Source organism: Lissotriton helveticus, chromosome 8 (assembly GCF_964261635.1).
Source record: "Lissotriton helveticus chromosome 8, aLisHel1.1, whole genome shotgun sequence".
Taxonomy (NCBI): domain Eukaryota; kingdom Metazoa; phylum Chordata; class Amphibia; order Caudata; family Salamandridae; genus Lissotriton; species Lissotriton helveticus.
In genome coordinates, this window is record NC_136069.1 from 776,616,958 (window position 1) to 776,635,269 (window position 18,312).

General features: G+C 48.3%; 1 protein-coding gene across 1 annotated transcript in view; it reads right to left on the reverse strand.

The window, feature by feature from the left end:
- LOC144773802 (uncharacterized) overlaps positions 1–18,312 on the reverse strand; it is a 3,430,469-nt gene that overhangs the window by 725,780 nt on the left and 2,686,377 nt on the right. Inside the window, exon 13 of the mRNA XM_078658904.1 lies at positions 14,407–14,490. Coding sequence (XP_078515030.1) covers positions 14,407–14,490 — 84 coding nt within the window. The remainder of the gene's footprint in view (positions 1–14,406; positions 14,491–18,312) is intronic.

The window sequence follows — 18,312 nt, forward strand, 5'->3', positions numbered from 1 at the left end:
CATGTCTGCTACTAAAGGGTCGGTGTCATGTGGTGAAAGGGATAGTTCCAGTAGTTGCCTCCACTCCTCCGTAGCAATTTTCGACTAAGTACGTTCCAGAGTGCTAGGAGCAGGTCTGGGGCGGGGAGTGACGGGATGAGCCAGCTGAGTGGGATCAAGAAGTGAAAAAGTGATCTGACCACGGCACGGGGACAGGTTCTAGTACTTTGAGGTCGGAAAGGTTCGAGAAAAAGGGGTCTAAGAGATGACCCTTCATATGAGTGGGTTGGCGGTTCATGAGGTGAAGTTGGTATGCTGCAAGGTCGAGTGCCAGTTCGCTGGCCACTTTGTCCCCGGGATTGTCAAAGTGGAGGTTCAAGTCTCCTAAGATGGTAAAGTTGGGCGAGGTGCTGGCCAGGGAATGGGAAGTTTCCAGTAGTGAACTGCAGAATTGCCCTAGAGTTCCCGGGGGACGGTAAATGAGGATCCCAGAAAGTGACTTCAGGGGGGAGAATTGGATTGCAAAATGAACATTTTCGCAATCTGAGATGGGGCTGTCGATAAAATGGCAGGTAAGATGGGTTTTATGTACAGTAGCTAATCCTCCTCCCTTCCCATATGGTCTGTCAAGGCGTTGGATCAGGAAGCCTGGGGGCAGAGTCTGAACACCATCTGGGTAAGCATCTGAGGAGAGCCAAGTTTCTGTCAGAAACAGGATCTCAAGGTGGTAGTCTTGTAGGAGCATGGAGATCTGAAGAGCGTGTTTGGGCAGGGACCTGCAGTTCAGCAGGGCCATGCTGATTTGATGGTTCGTTGGGTGATAGGACTCCGGAGACGGGAGAATGTAGGAGCAGTGGCGGCAGTGGCCATGAGATTCCCCAATAGAAATAGAATGAACACAGCGAGGCTGTGGAGCCTGTCTGAGTTGAAAGAGTGTTTCCCTAGAGTAAATTGGGGGGGCCGAAGGGTTAAGGGCAGAGGTACAGGGCACTGGGCCCGGTCTGGCGTGGACGGGCGCAGACGGGCTTACCTTTGGCGGACCTTTGGCGAGCCAGCGGCGCGCCCGCTGCACGTTCGATTCATGGTGGTTAAATACTGCTCCGCCTGCCGCCTAACCGAAGCTTCGAGTGTGCCAGGGGGAGTGTCAGGCTGTGTGTGTCCGCCCTCCACTCAAGCAGCGTCAGCTGTGGTGGACCGGGGTCGTAGCACAAGAGCCTGGAGCAAGTGCCTAGTGCAAGTAGGTAAGAAACAGCACAGTGCAATTACCTCCGATTTAACTTCAAGGAGCGTGGTTTAAAAGCAATGTGTGCAGGGCAAGGTTTAACAAACATACAATCGCGCTAGCAGCACTCACAACTCGGCTGCGCGCTCCCTTCTTGCAGATTAAATACTGCTCCGCCTGCCGCCTAACCGAAGCTTCGGGCGTGCCAGGGGGAGTGTCAGCCCGTGTGTGTCCGCCCTCCACTCAAGCAGCGTCAGCTGTGGTGGACCGGGGTCGGAGCACATGAGCCTGGAGCAAGTGCCTAGTGCAACTAGGTAAGAAACAGTACAGTGCAATTACCTCTGATTTAACTTCAAGCAGCGTGGTTTAAAAGCAATGTGTGCAGAGCATACCTAAGTGTCAGCCGTCTAGCATTACACCTCACATATATGGTCTGCGTGAATAGTCCCAGATGTGTGTTTATCTGTGTGTGTTTTGTGTTATGTGGTGTGATAGCTGGTTTAAGTGTGTCCTGTCCGCCACACACATTTCTGGCATTCATGGCCTACACATTGTGGGCACATGTGAATGTTCTTGACCTGTCAGTGTGTGTCATGTGCATTTGAGGTATGGTCTGTAGTCGTGTGAGTAGGCCTCCAGATGGCAGGATGAGTTGAATATTTAGTAAATGTGTGCCTGTGTTGCCATCTTGACAGGGCATTGACATTCACTCTCAGGGACAGTATAGTGACCGGTGTTTTGTTGTGTGACTTGAGGTGTGTGTGACTAATGTGTGCTGGTGGCAGTAGTTATTTCTCCCACTCCTCCCCCCACCCCTGACAAATGGACCAGCATATTCCAGGCTTACATGACAGTGGTAACAAAGGTACATCCAAGATATCTTGCTGAGATGTCTGTGGATGTGTATTCAAGCAAATTTTAGGCTACTTGTACATGTACTCTCCAGGTTCAGGAATTCCGGTTAATCTTGTAATGGACTCCTGTGGGAGAAGGTCCCGCACCTTCACCTCCCAGGTTTTGAAACGCACCGGTTTGTGACGTCCACCGCCAGTCTTGTTACTCAGGGCATGTTCTCTGGCAATGAGCTTCTCCACCCTCCTGTGAACGTCATAATACCGATTACGGATATCCTCCATTGTGCGCAAGGTAGGTGAATGGGCATTCAACTTGCTGACAATACAGTCCCACCGCTTAGTTTTCTGGGCCTGTGAGGTCTGTTGGGCCATGCTGCCAAATAACTGTGGCTCAACTCGGATTATTTCATCGACCAACACTTCCAACTCAGCAGCTAGGAACTGTGGATTCTTCTTTGGGGGCATGGTGAAGGGAGGTGGTGGTGATGTATGTGTATGTGTGAAGCTGATGGTGAGTGTGTGTGTGTAGGTGTGTGTTTCAGTGGTGCTAGTTGTGTGTGGGTTGTGTGGTGGATAAGTTATGTGTGTTTGTAGTGTGGTGATGAGTATTCTGTGTATTTTTGTGGTCTGCTTGCATGTGTGTTGGATTAGCAAATGCTGTAGGAATTTTCCTGCTTGCTTTATATACAGTGATTTGTGGGTGTGACTTAAAATGTAAATGTATAAGTTGATTGTGATGACAATGCATTTTGGTGTAGTCCTTTTTCTGTTTCAATGATTTTTGGTATAAGATATGTATGTTGTTTTGTCAGCAGATGATGCTTGTTCTTGTGTATTTTGTTTTGGACCACTGGGTTCATTTCATGCTAGGTTATGTGGCACGGTCCCGTTCGAGTCGGATGGAGTTGTGTTGATGCTTGTGTATGTTTGTGCTTGGGTATGTGGCATGGTCGCATCCGAGTCGGATGGGCTTGTGTTGATGCTTGTGTATATTTGTGCTTGGGTATGTGGCGCGTCACATCTGAGTCGGATGGGCTCATGTTGATGCTTGTGTATGTTTGTACTTGGGTATGTGACGCGGTCGCGTCCGAGTCGGATGGGCTCGTGTTGATGCTTGTGTATGTTTGTGCTTGGGTATGTGGCATGGTCGCATCCGAGTCGGATGGGCTTGTGTTGATGCTTGTGTATATTTGTGCTTGGGTATGTGGCGCGTCACGTCTGAGTCGGATGGGCTCATGTTGATGCTTGTGTATGTTTGTACTTGGGTATGTGACGCGGTCGCGTCCGAGTCGGATGGGCTCGTGTTGATGCTTGTGTATGTTTGTGCTTGGGTATGGGGCCTAGTCGCGTACGAGTCTGGTGGGCTCGTGTTGATGCTTGTGTATGTTTGTGCTTAGGTATGTGGCACGGTCGCGTCTGAATCGGATGGGCTCGTGTTGATGCTTGTGTATGTTTGTGCCTGGGTATGTGGCGCGGTCGCGTCCGAGTTGGGTGGGCTCGTGTTGATGCTTGGCTATCTCGAATGTTACGCGTACGAGTCTTTCACGTCAGGCTCCTCTCCTGCTGACTCGGATGTATAATTAAATTTCCGGCCGACTCGGTCGTAGATTTCAGCATCGCATCGTACTCAGCTATTTGTAAGGCGTGTGTACAGTTCGGTCGGAAAAATTGACTGGTTCGTGTCGGGTACTATGTTTTCCGGCCGAAATCGGATTCAACCCCTATTAGTAAATAATATTCTATAATGCACAATTAGTGTAATTAAAAATCGAGAACACTCGCTTGGAATGTATGGTATGTAAGAAAAAAAGTAGTTTAGATATCTGAGCTAAGTAGAAATGATAGGTCATGTAAGGTAGGTAGATATGGAAGGTATGGCAGGTTGATACGGTAAGGTACATATTGTATGGCAGGTAGATACTGTATGGGAGGTTAGAAAAAGTAAGACATAATAATATGTTTTTGCTATTTAAATGTTTGCTCTATAAGAGCATTTTGATTACAAATCATAGAATTGCTAATTAGAAGCACAAACAAGCACTGTTAGTTATAAATCATAGGGCCTGATTACGATATTGGCAGTCTGACCACAGGAACATTGATGGGGCGGCCGGGAAATCGCTGCCAAGCCGGCGGCATCCAACCTCCACATTATGATTTGACCGCCGGGCTGGTGTTGTTTTGGCAGTGCCACACCGCGGCATGCTTTGGATCATAGAAAGCCTGAGGCATATGCAGCTTCCGTGGCAGCGCCACTTGCACGGCAGGTGCACTGTGTACCATGCACCACATCGTGCATGTCACACAGTGCAGGACGAGACAGTGCGATAGGCGGGGGCACAACACGTGTCCCCATTCACTTTGCCCAATGCGCAAATTCGATCTATTTGGGGCTCCTTCCTTACCTTTCTGCCCCCCTTTTCATGGTGGGGTTTCCGTCATGAAAAGGTCAGCAGAAAGGCAGGTCATGATTGAGATGGCAGTGCCGGGATGGGATGCAGGTCAGATCGACACTGCGAGTCCGACGGTCTTCAGGCCGCCGTACTCGTAATCAGGCACAAACTCTTTTGCTAAAAGATGGGTGCTTTATTATATTTGATGTTGTAAATTGTTATACTTGCTGCTTAAAATTCCCAGCATGAACTTACAAAAATCTTAGGGGCGTGGCCGGACGAGCAGCGAGATGGCCGCCTAATAAGCGAGCTCCGCTAGCTGCATCCAAAATCCTGTACTAATCCTGCTATTTCGGGACGCACGCACTTCTAACCAGTGCGCATCAGTGGCGGAGGGTCTGGGGCGGACTCGACCGAAAGATCAGCATCGCGGGACGCTCGTAACATCCCACTGCGGACTCCGCCGTCCCCGCCGTGTGTGACACGCTGAGCGGCCCGACGGCCCTGGAGGCCGGTTCGGGGACGGCGCGCTAACTGAGGGCGCGGCGCCGAGGGCCTAACGAGTTGACCGGCGCTGAGACCAGCTGGACCCCCATCGCTCGCATCGCCTCTGGCGGGGTAAGGCTCTGGCATATCACCGGACAGAACACATGTGGACGAAGCGTAGTGTGGGCTTGTAACGCCTCCAGGGACCAGGGCGGCCTCGGCCGGACGGAGAGACAGCGTGGGCGGCCGCCATCTTAGGGTGGGCCTGCAAATTGTTGGAAGGGACGCTGCAGACCAGGCCCTGATAGTCACGGCCCCTCGTGGATACCAGCGATGCCCCTAACTCCCTTCTGCCCTGAAACACACGGGGGCTCTGGCCGCATGCGGTGCGTTCCTGTACCCCTGCCTGCCTGGAAGCTTGGACTCCCCATGGGGGTGGTAGCGCTCCCGGTCCATTGCGTTGGTGCGGCGGTGGACCCGGAGGGCCGCCGTGTTACTGATCGCTGGCTGCCGGGGTTGTTCTGCCTATCACCGGGACTGCGCGCATTCAAAGGGCCAGGCCTGCACGCCCTTGTGAACCCCCGGATCGCCGAGTGCTGGGTGTCTTTCCTGGTGGTGGCTTGGGACTTGCATAGATCCTGCTGTTGAGGGACAAAATATTTGACCGCACTGCTTCTGGAGGTTAGGTCCAGCCTGAAAAGTATTGACGCGAAACTTGACAGCATGACGGCCCAGCTGGATAATGTGAGAGCACAGGTGGCCACCCATGAAACGCGCATTGATGGTCTAGAGAATAGGCATACGGAGTGCTGCGAATTCCGGCAGGAGACCAAGGCCCATATAAGCAACCTGGAGAAGAGAATAGACACTCTCTGTGCCCAAGCAGATGACCTTGAAGCGCGGTCCCGTAGATGCAATGTCCGAATCACGGGCATTCCAGAGACAACGGCGATGGGGAAAATGGAGACGTTTGTGGCTGATCTACTGCATGAACTTTTTGATCCTAACCTGTCCTCTGTCTTTACTGTGGAAAGGGCCCACAGAACACTGGGGAAAAAGCCACCTCTGGGGACCCCGCCGAGACCGATACTAGCCAAGCTGTTAATCTACCAAGACAGGGACCTCATATTAAGACTGGCTAGAGAAAAGGGGAAAATAACGCACAAGGGAAACGCCATATCCTTCTTCCCCAACTTCACACCCCTGGTTCAAGCTGCACGCAAGGAGTTTCTGCCTGCTAAAAGGATACTGCTCCAAGCACAGATCCCTTACTCTCTCATGTACCCAGCCAAGCTTCGGGTTGTGCACGATGGCACGACTCATCACTTCCTGGATGCGAGATCCGCTTTGAAATTTGCAAAGCACATATGCAAACCCAGATCGGGGAGGAGGTCAGAGACTGCAACTGAGTCTGCAAGCCAGTTAAGTGACAATGATTGAGTGGTTGACCCGCAGCGACACAATGTACTAGTCGGCCATGGCCTGGTTTTAATGACTGTATACTTTGGCACTCGCACATACCACTGTGTTCCCATATCGATACTGTGAGATGCCGCATGCGCCTGGCTGTGCAGATGCGTAATGTTTTTTCTCCTGTATTGTTACTTGTAGAAATAGCCTATCTAATGCAGCCACCCTGTGTGAACAGGGGTGTACGCTCGAGATGCCACGCCTCTGAGGGGTGTCTCCCACAAAGCTACTGTTCTACTGTTTTGGCGCCCTTTGTTTGTTTAGACTTGGTGCGTTGGGGGGGTCTTGACACAACCTGTATGGGGGGTTGGCGTGGGTGGAGGGTGGGATTGGGTTGGGTGTTCTTTGGTGTATTGTTGGATGCATTACAGTCAGCATGTACCGTTGATTATCAAAATGCGCATGGTAGGCCGGGTGGTGAGAGGCCGCGCGCTGGATAGCCATTCTCAATGGAGGTGACCCGACTCCTAACATGGAACATTAGAGGCTTAGGCGACCACAGGAAATCCAGACTTATGCACAGCTACCTAACTCGACACAACATAGATATTTGTTTCTTACAGGAAACGCATATCAACTCCTCCTGTTCCCCCAGGCTTAAGCACTCCAGGTGGGGTTCTGTATACTCAGCCATTTACTCCAACTATGCCAGGGGGGTGGCTATCCTTATGCGCCGAGGCGTGGATTGGAGGGAAACTTCAACACTGGTGGATGATGCCGGGAGGTATATTATTTTACATGGGGTCTTACTGGGTAAGGAGGTGGTGATGGTTGCCATATACGGTCCGAATGTGGATGACCCAGAGTTCTTCAGAGAGGTTTGGGCCAAGATTGATGTTGCTGGCTGTTCCACTGTCATATGGGGAGGTGACTTTAATGTAGTGCCAGATGATGCGATTGATAGACAAGGCGCCTCCAGGCCCATGCACCCGCAAGCGCGTCAGGCACTGACAGATATCATAGGTGAGGGCTCCCTTGTGGATGTGTGGAGGGCTCGCAACATGGATGCACGAGTGGGTACATGTATATCTGCACACCATGCGGCCTGGTCCAGATTGGATTTTTGGTTGGTCTCGGCGGATGTCGCCACTTGGACCACGCGTGTGGATATCCAGGCCAGGTCTCTGTCTGACCATTCCCCGTGTCTACTTGAACTGGCCATTCCGGGCAATCAGCGCGGAGCCTTCTCTTGGCGCCTTCCGCCGGATGCATTCCAAGATGCAGCTTTCACCGAGGAAATCAGGCAGGACATTGTTGATTACTTTGCTACTAACACAGGCACAGTCAAGACTGACACCGTCCTCTGGGACGCATTCAAACTGGTCATTCGTGGGCAATGTATTGCACGCAGGGCTGGGGTCTTGAAGGCGATCAGAGATACACTGGCAAAGATTTAGGGTGAACTGCGACTCCTAGAGCGTGAATTTTGTGAGTCCCCGACACCCACACTAGCAGGGCAGATTAAAGACAAGTTGCTAGACTTTGGCGAGGAGGCGCAGCGAGAACTAAAATTTCCGGGGAAACAAGCTGAGGCCCGCAGATATGGTGAAGGGGACAGACCGAGCCACACGCTTGCCAGGTTGATTCAACCCACCCCCCAACCAACACGGGTACACACTGTAATTGATCACACGGGGAGGGCATTGAAGGACCAGCGGGAGATACTGCAGTCATTCGCCACTTATTATGGCACACTGTATAAATCCACCCATAGTCTATCGGAGGAGACACTTGAGGCCTTTTAGAATCCATAGCGCTGGTATGGTTCAAAAACGCACACAGACAATACATGGATCAACCAGTGACGATAAAAGAGATCGCTACCACCACCAAAGCGCTGCCCCAAAACAAGGCGCCTGGTCCAGATGGGCTGACGGCTGCCTTCTATAAAACGTACGTAGAGGAGCTAGCTCCTCGCCTGCACGCTGTGTTTGTTGAGGCGCAGGAAGTAGGGATACTGCCAGACTCAATGAGGGAGGCCTTGATTGTCACGCTACTCAAACCTGACAAAGATGATAAATACATAGACTCTTACCGCCCTCTGTCCCTCATAAATGTGGATGTAAAGATCTATGCTAAGATAATAGCTGATCGTTTGTAGCCTTTGCTACCATATGTGGCTCTGCCAGACCAGTTGGGGTTCATACCAGGACGCTCCACCACGCATAATCTGAGAACGTTTTTTTCTGCACTGCACTACCTCCACCCCGACACGCAGGCTGCTGTGGTGTTCCTGGATGCAACAAAAGCCTTTGACTCTTTGGAATGGTCGTTTCTTTTTGCCATACTGACACAAATGGGGTTCAGTCCACTATTCATAAACCTTATTCGCTTATTGTATACCGTCCCTAGAGCCAGAATACGACTGAATGGAATGATCTCTGACCCATTCCCGATTTCCAGGGGAACCAGACAGGGCTGTCCACTATCCCCCCTCCTGTTTGCCATTGCTATGGAGCCACTAGCTGCTCGAATTCGCCAGCACCACACAGTGAGGGGCATTGCCTTTAGCTCCCGCAGCCTCCTCATCTCCCTGTACGCGGATGATGTAACCTTGTATGTGAACAACCCAACTGAAAACCTCAACCCGCTGCTGCGTGAGTTCGTCAGGTTTGGCGGCCTCTCCGGCATCTCCATAAACTGGTCTAAGTCAGTCATATTCCCGCTCACTGATAAAACCACAGAGGTGCACTCGGATTATCCCCTCCGATGGGAAGCGGAGGAAGTGAAGTACTTGGGAATTTGGGTCAGCAGGAACATACAGGAGATCTGGAACCTACATTTTGGCAGAGCGATCACATGGCTTGAGGGCAAGGTAGCGATTTGGTCCAAGCTTCCCCTCTCCTTAGCAGGCAGGATCGCACTAGCAAAAATGATTGTACTGCCTAAGTTCCTCTATCTATTTACCAATGTGCCGATCCAACTGACACAACACTTCTTTACACGCTTGCGCTCCAATCTGTTGACACTTGCCTGGGTGGGGGGGTCAAGCCAGAGTTTCATGGGCATTGCTGACACTCCCGCTGCGTCAGGGGGGTTTGGGAGCACCGGACATGCATTTATACGCACTCTACGCACAGGCCCAATACCTGCACTTTTGGATCTATCCCACACCTTACCAACCGCACGTGGCGGTGGAGACTGACATGGTCTCTCCGCTCCCACTCCATGTGGCCCTCTATCACAAAGCACCGCGACCTTCACAGGACATAAACATGGCAGATATGCTCCGCTGGTCCTGGAGAGAGTTATTGAAGCGATCTTCTGTTCCCCTGTTGTATGCGCCCGCGATGCCCCTCAAACAGAATCTCATGATCCCATGCTTAGAGTCCAACAGTGGCGATATATCCATTGCTGGCACCACCTTGCGCACATTTGCAGACTTATACCCGGAGGGCACGTTCCTGGAGTTGCCCCCAGAGACACCAGAGAGCCCGGTGACATTCACTGACAGGTTCACATACCACAAACTAAAAGCCGCGTGCAGGGTGCTGGGGGATCGTTTCCCTGAGGAACCGCCGCAGTTAACTGCATTACAGAACATACTGGCCAGAGCATCCCGCAAAAAACTTGTGACCAGGTTATACAACTCAATGCAGGAACAGTCCCCCTTGGTGGTGCCCAGGTCGCAGCAATTGTGGGGAAATGAACTGGAGGTACCACTGACGGACGAGCAGTGGGCATTCTGCTGTGGGCAGCTGTTGGTGCTATCCCCAAACTACAAACTCAGACTTGTGCACTTCAAATTCTTACACAGATACTACCGCACTCCGACTTCTCTTTACCGTATGGGCCTCAGAGAAGACGACAGATGCTGGAAATGTGGGGCGGAGGGGGCTTCCTTTTTACATGTGGCCTGGCACTGTCCAGCGCTCTCTGAGTACTGGATTGCAATCTTTGGAGCCATTAACCAAATACTTGGGAGGGAGGATGCCCCGTCGCCACTGCTGGGGATCCTCGGCTGGGTTGCGGATACTGCGCCTGCGAACCGAAAGCTCCATGCGCTACTACTGTTGTATGCCAAGAGGCGGGTGGCCATCACCTTGGGGCGAAAGTCTAAACCGAGATTGAGTGACTGGCTATCTGATGTGACATATGGACATGCTCAGCTGGGTTCCTATTGGGAGTTGATGCCAGCGGCTGCGCGCCCGAGAGACATCTGGGAACCCTTCCTGCAATGGTCACATAACAGACTGTCTCCACCTGGGACGGCTCCTTGTAGTCCGGCTGTACACACCTAGACTGTTGGGCGGCTTCTATACCTGGTCTAATGGGTCTGCCTGACATATTCAGGTACTGTGAAACGGCGAAGGCCATTAGATATCCTGATACAGACCGCCTGGCCTCCGGTGATTGCTCTGTATATTGTGTTAACGTCTCCACCCAGATTGTCATGATCGTTGAGGGCGCTGTCTGCTTGCTATTCCGGACCTGCAAAGGCGTAATACTGTATTTATGTTTTTCTTCTATACACATGCTACTAGAACTGTTTTATTAATGGGCACACTGACAAACACCTATGTTGTTGTTGGAACTGTTTTAAAAAAAAAAGAAAATTGCATCCTTTTTCTACCATCGGAAAGCTTTGTAATATAGTCCTGTGCTTTTTGTACAAGATCACTCGATTTCATGATGTAACTGTAGCTTTCGTGATTTGCACATGCTCAATAAAAATATATTTTTTAAAAACTTACAAAAATCTAATGTTATAGAAGAAAGAAAAGCATGCTTTATCATGTATGTATGTGATTTTCATAATAATAATAAAAATATTAATGAATGAATGAAATAAAATGTATAACATCACATTAATACCCGAGGGTGTCTAGGTGCTGGACTCCATAGAAAGGTAGAGGGCAGCAGAGGTAGAGAGCTGAATAACTGTTTGAATAGACAATGTTTAAGGGCTTTACTGAAATTGAGTAGACCAGTTTCCTTTTTCAATGCATGTGGTAGGGAATTCCAGGGTCGAGAGGTGCTGCCTACAAAACTTCTTCCTCTCCATTGTACCTTGACTGGGGACAGCCAAATTAAAGGCAGTTGCTGAGCAGAGTGATCTGGGGGGAGGGGGCCAGGGAGAATACCAGCAGAAACGTTGCTTAAAGTATGCTGGCCCTTCCCCGTGAAAGCGGTGTCCGAATCATCTGGTTCAATGGTGTGCCGCTAGGAGAAGACCTTGGGGGTAATGGCTGTTTGGCAGTCATTGTATTCAGGGCAATTTTAATGTTTAACATGACTACCTTATTGTCAGACCAGACCAAGTGAAGGGCTGAGAGATTTCGGAGATGTGGACAATCGGAGAAAATACCATCAAGTAGATGTCATTCTGAAAGTGTTGCTCCCTTGATCAATTGTTCTAATCCCAAACTGTTCGTCATGTTCGTGAACTGGACAGAATTATGATTGGTGAGATTATCTAGATGGAGATAAAAATGACCTGAGGTGGTGACATTCCGGGACTCAGCTTTTATTTTTATGTCTAATAGCTGAGAAACATTAGTTGAGAAGGCTACACAAAAGCCACAGGGTGATATACGAGTAGACTATTGAAGGAGTAGCCCTAAGTGAACTGAATTTTAAAAGAAGGGGATTCAACCTCCTCAGAGATGCTAAGCCCAATGCAAGACGTTTTGAACAAATTACAGTATGACTGCAATGTTATGTCTAATTTACCTCCCCGATCTTGCCTAAAAGCCGAGTAGCCTACTAGTACAGCTGTAGAAAGCTCCGGCCCAGAGGCAGCATCGGCCCGGTATCTGTAACTAAAGCAATATCTATAAATTACGGGGCATATTACCAACGATTAGCGATATTTATACTAACCAGGCTTTGCAACGACTTTTTTAACGCTAAGCATCGCCGGAAATTATCGCAGAGATAACTTGCTATTAGCAAGGTTTATCTCAGAAGTGATAAAAATCCTCACGCTAACTGCCAAATGAGGGAATATCGCTGGAAAACCAACGATAATCTCTCAAAGTTTGGAGTTAGCTTGATAATAGGGGCTCACAAACTTAGCCATGATATCCACCTTCCATAGGATATCATGGCTAAGTCAGGAAAATACCAGGTGTAAAAAAAGCAGCGCTAACCGCGGTTAGCGCTGCTTTTTTTTATCACTAACAGGGTTAGTGAAATCCTTGATAATAGGAGAAATGTCACTTAACAACATTTCTCCTATTATTTTTCTCTGGAACGCTCCCTTTGCATCTCATTAGAAATGCAAGGGGAAGCGTAGAGAAAAAGGGTGCTAACATGCGAATTTGCGTGTTAGCACCCTGTTGCTGATAGGGAGATCATTTTATCTCCGCTTTCTTGGCTTTTAAAGCCAAAAAAGCGGAGATAAATCCCTTGATAATATGCCCCTACATTTCTAAAAAGGCCGCGAATTCGAGAGCATGTTTCATAAGGGAGGGAGTGCGCGTTAATGAGGGCGCAGCGGTGAGATGCCTAGTGGATTTGAAGGCCAGCATCCGCGGGGGCGTGTCTGGAGACGTGACGACACAGCGCAGCCTAAAACCATGATTGGGTGAAATTAAAATCGAAGAAGGGTCCAGCAACCCCTCGTGTTCTGCTACAAGCTCCCTTGCGGCAGACACTACTGGTAACAGAAATCAAACTAAATATAAAGGTTAAAGGCTATACAAAGCATAAAATAAGCAAACGGATACGCAATACAGCAAGGACTGAAAACCCCTAGCAAGATGGTGCTCCTAATACGCTAAGGAACCAGGCAACTACAAAACAGCACTACGGTGCTTACATGGAAAAAAACAATTGAATGTATGTTACCTTCACAATCATAAGATTTGTGTCCATGTGCTGAAGATACTGAATTAGTTGAGTTAAGCTTTACCTTCAGACATAAGATTAAACGTTTACTTTGAATGGCACACTAAAAAGGCATACACAGAAAGTGCCGTATAGTGGATACTTAAGACAAAGGGCCAGTATTATAATTGTATCTTTAAGGTAGCCTGCTCTCATATCTTTACTTTATGACCCAACAATTCTAAATCCAATAATGTTACCATAACAGCAAAAAACAAGAAGTGAGCATCCAAGGCTGATTAGTAAATAACACTACGCATTCATTTAATTACAGTCCCAGACATTCAAACAGCAAGAAGTAAAGCTATTAATCAGCAGTTAAAATATTGTTTTCCCAGCATAGTATATACATCAAAGAACTAACACAGATCCTCAGTTTTAAGTTACTCTTCATGTTACATCTGCAATCTAACAAAAAGACTACTCGATCCCAAAATCTAATGAGGATACAAAGTAATTAATTATCCTTAAAAAATGCCACGGCCTTGATAGGCAGTACACCAAACAATGGAAATCATGGAACACAAATGGAAGCCAAAGTCTGAATAGTGGTCACGCAGAGCCCACTCTACCCCTTTCCAAAAAATGTTATAGTTATTTTTTCTGCATTGATGACAAGGGCTCTGGCAATAGATAGCCATTGCTATCTGTTGCAAGATCTTAAAATAGGTGCAGTATATCCATTAATGCAAAAGGCACGGTGTCATTGACTGGTCACCAGACAATAACAATTTAAAAGACTATTAGACAGCAATCACTAATGAGTCAGGTCCAAATCATTGGAAAAATATTAGCGAGGAGGATAGTTAGCAAGATAACATTACAACTTGTATTAATATTGGGTAGCTAGATACCACTACAGAGAATACATTAAATATGACTGCAAATAAGCAATGATACGGTCCAACTTCAATTGTTAAAGGGCATCTCATCCACAGCCAATCATACTGAATTTAAACTGATGCCCTATTAGACACAGGTTGAATGCTGAATGGCACAGATCAAAAAATTGTGAAAAAATTATCTAATACTGAATTCAGTTTTTATAATATTGTGCTACCTCCATCATTTACCTGAACAGCTGTAACACACACGTTTTCTAGAGAAAATAAGGTTTTTTTTCTCTACGGATTGCACACTGTGATGCTGGCAAATGAGAACTGATGCTTACCCATGGTATTGTACAGGTCCTGTAAAAGCTGATCGAACTGAAGTAGTGGAACAGTGGTTTTTGTCCTGGGGCCATCAAATCTACCTGCAAAAAAAATGTGAGAGAATAAATTCCTACCAAGAACAATGAATGACAGTGCTATTAAGATATTTCATGACTGGTTTGAGAAAGTGAGAAAGATTCCACCTGCTTTGGCATGCACTCAGCCTTTTCACTTTTTGAACATCTGAAGTTTGTCCATACACTCATTTAAAATGGCATAATTATCCCTTCAAGTGCAGTCATCATTCATATTGGACTAATCCTCTACCTGCCAGGTCACTAGAGAGAGTCATGGAGATTTGGATTTTTAATAACAGTTCACTATAAAATGATTGTTCATTGATTGTTCATGTACAGGTTTAGCCAATCAGAGGCATATGCATTGAGGGTTACAAAATGTATAACTTTCTCCATCCAGCCTAAAATTTGTGTGGTGATGCAGTGTCACGATTACTTATTTGCCCTAAATGAAAAGTTAATCTGTAACCAGCACAACCTCTGCTTACATGATTTATACAATACTTATTTATTATTTCACATAATAATTCATACGTTATTCCATGCTCTGTTTTATATTTAGGCTTAGTAAATAGGATGAACCACATGTTGTGTTTAGTTTTAGCTAGACTATGTCTATCATAACATTATCATGAGTAGGCCTAGGTGCCCTACTCCATTTGAAGATGAACATTGTATTTCTTCTTGTTGTGCAAAACAACCTTTCTGTTTCAGACACCAGAGTCATCTTATTCTCATTTAGAAATGTTATTCTTGTTAGATTACAGTTTGAAGGCCCTGATAGTAGCAATTAACTGGTTGAACAGTGGTTTTCAGCACCTATAGAGGATGGGAAAGTGAGGAAGTGAATACTCCTTCATGCAATATTGTGAAGATCGCAGTTTTGGAAGAAGTTGACATTGTCCTGTCCGCGAGAAGTTAGATGAAATGTTGTGTTTTAACTGTTTGAAGCTAGTTAGTTAGTTAAATCACTTGCCCCGTCCACCTTTGCAGATGGACGAGGTTTCTTTTCTCTTTAGAACAATAATCCTTATTTCTCTGCTCTTAGAGTTAATCTCGAGAGCAAGCACATTACTACTCATTCCAACTGAAACCAATATTTGTTTTTTCTTTCTATGCTATGTTAGCTGACACCAGCTGTTTCTGAATCCCCCCACCAACCTACAACCTTATCTTAGCATTTGGGAGATTCCTTTATGAAAACGAGATTTTTCATTGATTTCCATATTTTGCCTTTAATATAACAATATTCCCATATACTAAATTGAATTACTTTTCTCATATTCATGTACTCTGTATTCAGGTGAAGTTTGAAAGATGTTTGATTGATTTTATTTGAGACTGTAACTTTACTAATTTTCTAATAAACATTTATGGTTTGCAGACTCATTCCTCTCTGTTGTTACAGTGGGGGGAATCTGCTTCACTGTCATTGCAATGCTATTGAATTTGTAATTTCAGCCTACATTTGAAAACACGTCCATCCTATAAAACATAGCGGAGTTCCGAGTTTGCGCAAGTTTACGCAGCGCAAATACCGTTCTTTTCTATCCCACTATCGTTTGTTCACCTCTATTTGCTGAAAAGGGGCTTTTGCCAACCACAAGATTATGAAGTCTACAAGAACACAGGCACAACTCTTCAGAAATAATACTTTAATTAAGGGTCACATTTAAAAGATGGCATTGTAGTGTCCTTGGGCGCAGGGTAGCGGTGCAGCCTATCTGCGCTGACGAGGTCACGCTAGCGCTGGTGCGTTTCGTCACACGCCAGCTATAAAATAAAGGGTGTGTGGCTGAAGGAGTTAGTCGAGAGCCACGCAGCAACCAAACGAGCGTGTCCTGAGTATGATTATATATACGGTGCCGGCATTTACCGCGCTAGTGCCAGGACACATCACACTGGCGACGAGGGGCTAAAAGACCCCATGCTGTGCTTGGTGTGCCTCCAATGACTGGTGGTGCACTTTCAAGGTGGTCCATGCCCTGCACACACGGTTCCATGCCTGACCTCGAGGCCACCTGCTGTGGAGTCCCCAGACTGACACGCTGCATCTGAGGCGTTCCCTGTTGCCTCTGTGAGGGCCTTGCTGAGGGAAGAGCATCCATACTGCGCCCAGATCCAGGCCCAGGCCGGCGTGCCCCAAAAGCGGGCATCTGAGGAGAAGAGGAGTGAAGTGAGTAGGGAACAGCCTCCAGGGCGTGTGGTAGTGCAGGCCAGTCCCGGGAAGCAGCCCCAGTGACATCGTAACCGCCCTCGGCCAGGCCAATACCGGCGCGCCCAAGAAGGGAGCAGTTGGTCCCCGCCATTGAGCCTTTTGTGGTGGATGGGGCTCCCTCGTCGCTTGCTCCGCGTTGAAGAGACTGGACTGATCGTCTCCAGATCTACTTCGAAGGGGCGGGCACAGCCCGTGGGAGGCGCAGAGCCCTACTTCTCCACCTAGGAGGCAAAGACATCCACCGTATCTACAAAACCTTGGTAGAAGCTACGCCCAAGTCATACCACACCCTCCTCAACACCTTAAATGCTCATTTTGAACCAATGGCGAACAAAGACTATAAGAGATTCATCTTTCGCCAGGCCAAGCAGGAAGCAGAGGAGTCGCTGGACGCTTTCCACGGAAGGTTAAAAGAGTTGGCTAGCACGTGCGGATTCCGGGATGAGCAGGAAGAAATCCAAAGGCAGATATTCCAAGGGTGTTACTCATCCAAACTCAGAGTCACCATCCTTCGAGAAGAAGGCAAGCCACTAGCTGACATCCTCATCCTGGGCCGCTCTAAAGAACTGTCGCTTGCCAGAGCCTCCCACATGGAAGCAGCCCTCCACAGACCCGTCAAAACGAAACAAGTCAACATGGCAGAGAAAACAAATGTGGTGAGGCCAAAGGCGTGCCAGTATGCCGGGAAGAAACAGCAAGACAAGCCGAAGGAATGTGGATACTGCGGAGGCCCGCCCCACCACATGCAGGACTGTCCGGCGAGAGGAAAGAAGTGCAGCGCGTGTGGGTGGATGAACCACTATGCGGCGGTATGCCGGTCAGCGAAAGAAAAGAAAGAAGCTGCCCAAGCAGTAGTAGAGGAATGAGACAGCGAGGACATGGACGATGACACGGGCGATTACCCGGTCCACTACGTGTTCACGATTGATCAGCCGGGACGGAAGAAGCGACGTCTTCCAAAGTGCCGAATTAAAATTCACCAGCAGGAGGTGAGAGCCACTATCGACACTGGAGCATCCATTGAGCTGATGGCCGCTAACGTGTACAACCAGCTTAGCAATCGGCCCCCCCTACGTGAGGCAAGAATCAGAGTTTTTGTGTATGGCCAGAAGACACCTATTCCGCTGATAGGATGTTTCAAGATAGAGCTGCAACACCAAAACCTTAAAGTCCCCACCACTGTATATGTCACGAAAGAAGGCAGTGGTATGCTGATAAGTGGACAGTCAGCGGAAGAGCTGAGACTCATATCGTTCGCCATGGCGGTACTAGAGGAAGAGCTAGAGGCCATCATGGAAGAGTTCGGAGATGTTTTCAAAGGCATCGGATGCCTGAAAGGAAAAGAGGTCTCCTTCCATATTGACCCGTCGGTCCAACAAGTGGCACTGAGACATAGGCGCATCGCGTTCCACCTGAGGAAGAAAGTGGAAGAAGAGCTAGAGACGCTGGGGAAACAGGGTATCGTCGAAAAGGTCAGTGGACCCACCCCGTGGGTGTCCCCGATCGTAGTGGCCCGGAAGCCGAAACAGCCGGGGCAAGTCCGCATCTGCGCCTTCCAAATGCAGCGGTGAAGAGGGAACGGCACCTAACCCCAACCATCGGGAGAATTGAACGGCGAAGATGAACCT